At 42.0% G+C, this 4188-nt stretch overlaps 1 protein-coding gene across 1 annotated transcript; it reads right to left on the reverse strand.

Annotated features, from left to right (window-relative positions):
• Positions 1-42: 42 nt before the first annotated feature.
• On the reverse strand, positions 43-768 carry LOC118754414. The gene has a single exon (XM_036489288.1). It carries the CDS (start codon positions 766-768, stop codon positions 43-45), a length of 726 nt encoding a protein of 241 aa, XP_036345181.1.
• Positions 769-4188: the final 3420 nt, after the last annotated feature.

Genomic DNA, 4188 nt, shown 5'->3' on the forward strand with positions numbered 1-4188 from the left:
CAACACTTCACATGCAACATAAAGCACGGGTCACTACATACACTACGCCACAAAGATATCCTTAGCGTGGTATACCCCGATCTTCTTGCCACTAGTGTCACCAAGTTCGTACATAGAATTTCCAATTATTTTTAATACAACGCACTTGACCTGTTTTGGGGCAAGTTTAGCGTTGTAGTTTTCGACTTGGGAACTCTGCTTGAAGTTTCGGCGGTACACCACTTGTCCAATTTGAAACTTCACTTCTCGACTTCTCGTATTGTAGGTCTTCTTACTCCGTTCATGAGCTAACTTTAATTCCTTCATTATCTTATTTCGGATAAGCTGCGTTTTATCTGCTAGCATTTCGACCTCGCAGTCCGCATCTCTAACAGCGCAAAGTCTTCGATATAGCTCGTATGATGCAGCATGCTGTATCATAGGCATACCGAAGACTGCATGATACGGTGTGTCATTAATCGCAGAATGCACAGCACTGCGGAGAGCGAAAGCGGCATCGCTAAGGTGCTTATCCCAATTCTTTTGTCCCTTAATATACGACCTCACGATTTGTAGCACCGAACGGTTAACTCTTTCTGCTGCGTTGGCTTGCGGTGAATAGAATGCGGTTCTAATATGCTGCGCACCATACTTTTCCAGGAACTGGCTAAATATGTCCGCGACAAATTGTTTCCCGTTGTCCGAGTGGACATATTCGGGCACTCCAAAAATATGGAACACTTCATTCTCTAAAAACTTAATAACCTCGGCAGCAGTGGCTTTTCTCATAGGTTTTAAGAATACAAACTTCGAGAATTGGTCTAAACACACAAACACATAGACATTTCCACAACTCGTGCGGGGATAGGGACCCATGAAGTCAATGAATAAACGTTGAAAAGGCCTTTCAGTGACGCGTTGTTTGCCCATTAGGGGCTTATGGAAGGCGTTTTATGTTTTGTTGCCTTTACAAATTTCACAAGCTTTTACGTAATTTTGGACGTCGGTTACCATGCCGGGCCAAGAATATTTTTCTCTTAGGCGCATCAAAGTTTTATGAAGTCCACCGTGACCAACAGACGGTGAATCATGCGAAGATTCCACGAGCCCACGGCGCAGCTCTGTCGGCACCCAGAGTTTCCAGGCGTGGTCCTGCTGAAGGTCATCCCCACTATTAAATTGTGTCCATTTGTATACATAACCGTCCGATATACAAAGTTCGGGTAGCCTGTCCTGGTTGTTTTTTCACAGTCTTTTTAAGCTCCTCGTATTCGTCTGTGTTGAAAAATGGCGAGCCCAAGCATACATCCAGTATTCGGTCCTTTACCGCTATCTCCTCCATGTTCATCCGCGACAGCGCATCTGGCACGATGTTTTGGGACCCCTTTCGAAGTTGAATTTCGAAGTCATATGCCTGGAGCTTTAGGCTCCACCTCGCGAGTCTGCCCGATAAATCCTTTTGGTTCATCAACCATTTCAGACTCGCGTGGTCAGTTATCACCGTGAAAGGGAGTCCCTCCACATACGGCCGAAATCTTTTGATGCTCAAAACGGCAGCGTAGCACTCTAGCTCCGTTATACTGTAGTTGCGTTGCGCTTTGTTAAGTTTGGCCGAGATGTATGCTATTGGCCGCTCATTACCGTCGTCGTCTAACTGAAATAAAACCCCGCCCACGCCGTCCGTTGACGCGTCACATTGTATATAAAAGTGTCTGTTGAAGTCGGGGTGTGTCAAGACTGGGGCCGAAATCAGGCTTTCTTTCAACTGATTAAACGCCCTTCTGGCCTCGTCCGTCATAGTAAATTTGTTTACTCTGTCCTTTTTGAGACAGTCGTGCAGCGGAGCTGCAATCGTCGCGTAGTCATGTATAAATCTTCGGTACCACCCTGTCATCCCCAGGAACCGCCTGAGCTGCTTCGGGGTTCGTGGTTCCGGGAAATCTCTCATGGCTGCCACTTTACTCGCATCTGTACGGATGCAGCCGTTGCACACGACGTACCCAAGGTATCTTACCTCTTTAAAACAAAATTTGGCTTCACGGAGACATTTAGCAACTTTTTCTAACAAGGACAAATGGGACACAAAATCTTCCGAACACACAAGTAAGTCATCCAAATAAACGAACACAGATTCACGAAGATTAGCGGGTATGACCTTGTCCATGAGCCTACACATACGTTGTACCGCATTGCACAACCCAAATGGCATGACAGTGAAGTGATACAACGGTCTGCCCGGTACAGTGAATGCCGTTTTCTCCCTAGACTTTCTCTCTAAAGGTATCTGCCAGAATGCGTCTTTTAAGTCGATTGCGGATATAAACCTAGTGTTTTGTAGTCGGCTTAGGATACCATCAATATGGGGCAGTGGATAAGCGTCTTTAACTGTTCTCTCATTCACCTTACGGGCATCCAGACAGAGGCGATTTTTAGTCGCTTTAATCACAGGTGAGACTGGCGAGTTCCAGCTGCTGTTGGACTCTTCTATCACTCCCATTTCCAGCATTCTGTCCAATTAATTATAAATAAGTTTTTGAATAGCTGGGGATATGGGATAGTGCCTTTGTTTTACTGGGAGATTCTGATTGATCACTTCTATAACATGCTCCTCCTTGTCTGTCTTGCCTAGTCCCAATACGGCAAAGGACGGGAATTGTGCCTTAACACGCTCTAATGCCACAGTTTGATCGTTAGTCAAGGCGTGTTGCACCGCATCAAAGGATAGATCTCCCTCGGCGGGTACAAGCTCTGAAACACCCGCACCATTCACACTTGCAGGCACTCCTCTACTCACAACACTCATATCAAAAGCTTTCCAGAAATCTATACCTAAGTAAACCTCTTGTTGCAAGCCAGGTACGATCAAGAACTCTAGATCGCGCGTTACATTATCCCACAAGACAGGGAGAGTGATGGCACCTACCACTGCGGTTTCTCCACCGTTCGCGGTTCGGATATTCTGCCCCTGATAGGAAGTATCATACTTTCTTTCCCCTCTAGAAGCTTGTCAGCATTCTTGCCTAGACAACTAGCTCCTGCACCCGAATCTAATAAGGCTAATACTTCCTGATCTCCTATTTTTGTCTTAGCAAAAAATCTGTTATCACCTTTCATAGTAACAATAGTGGAGAGTATTTTTCTACATATCCTACGGAGATTCTTTTTCTTCGCCCTCATTCTTTCGATCTTTTTATAATTCCTTATTTTCTTTTTCTGGAGTACTTCTTCACAAAATATGCGTCTACGTGCCTCCTCATAGTCCAGCTTTCTTTGGTGTAGACCTTTAACTACCCTATTTCCTATTAACTCTTTCTCCTCTTTTTTCACTACTTGCTCCTCTCTTCAAAACTGTTACGGGTTTGCTTCCGGGTTCTCCTTCACCTGGCGAGAGTTCCCGGATAGCTCCGCCAGTTTCTGGTTTCCCTGTCTTGGCTTGAACACACATAATGACCAATTGTTACACCACCCACACACCAACACATGAAATTAAGAACCAACAAAAACAACAAATTATTTTTGTACACCTACATACTGATGTATGAGGAACGAAAAAAAAACAACTAAAACAATAAATCGCTTGCTACATATATCGCCTTTTTGAATTTTATATTTGCACTTTTGCATCATTTTTATTTTATTTTTGTTTATTTACTTAGAAATTTGTATATTCATCTTATTGCATGCATATACCTACATATATACTCATTTTGAATTCGTTAAACATATACCTACTTACATATTTATATATTCATTGGATACATCTACGTATATACATATATATATATACATATACTGCTTTTACTATGAGCCTGTCTCACCCCAAAAATTTGTACTGAATTGAATTTTGAAATTTGTACTGAATTTTGAATTGTACTAAGTCTAGTATCTTCGGTTTGGGTTGGAATTTTTAAGTTTGCGGATTTTATTATTATAATTTTTTTTTGGAAATCTTATTAAGTTTCAGTTTTGGATATCTCCGAATTTTAGTTTAATTGTTTTATTTTTTTTTAATTGAAGAAATTTTCCTGGTTTTCAGTTTTAAGAATATTTAATCCGTGTAAACTTTTAAAATTATTGTTTTTTTTTCGATCATCGTTTGAATTACTTATTTTTGAATTCTGATAGTTTTCAACGCAAGCTGTTCCTTGGTAGGTGTGTTTGAGTGTGTGTGTGTGTTTGAGTGCGTGGGTAAAAGGAAGTGAAAGTAGC

Source organism: Rhagoletis pomonella, unplaced genomic scaffold (genome assembly GCF_013731165.1).
Source record: "Rhagoletis pomonella isolate Grant_MI unplaced genomic scaffold, Rhpom_1.0 Rhpom_scaffold_03855, whole genome shotgun sequence".
NCBI lineage: Eukaryota > Metazoa > Arthropoda > Insecta > Diptera > Tephritidae > Rhagoletis > Rhagoletis pomonella.

Coding starts and splice junctions, on each gene's coding strand:
- LOC118754414 (XM_036489288.1), bottom strand. CDS start 768: ATGAGAAAAGCCACTGCTGCCGAGGTTATTAAGTTTTTAGAGAATGAA.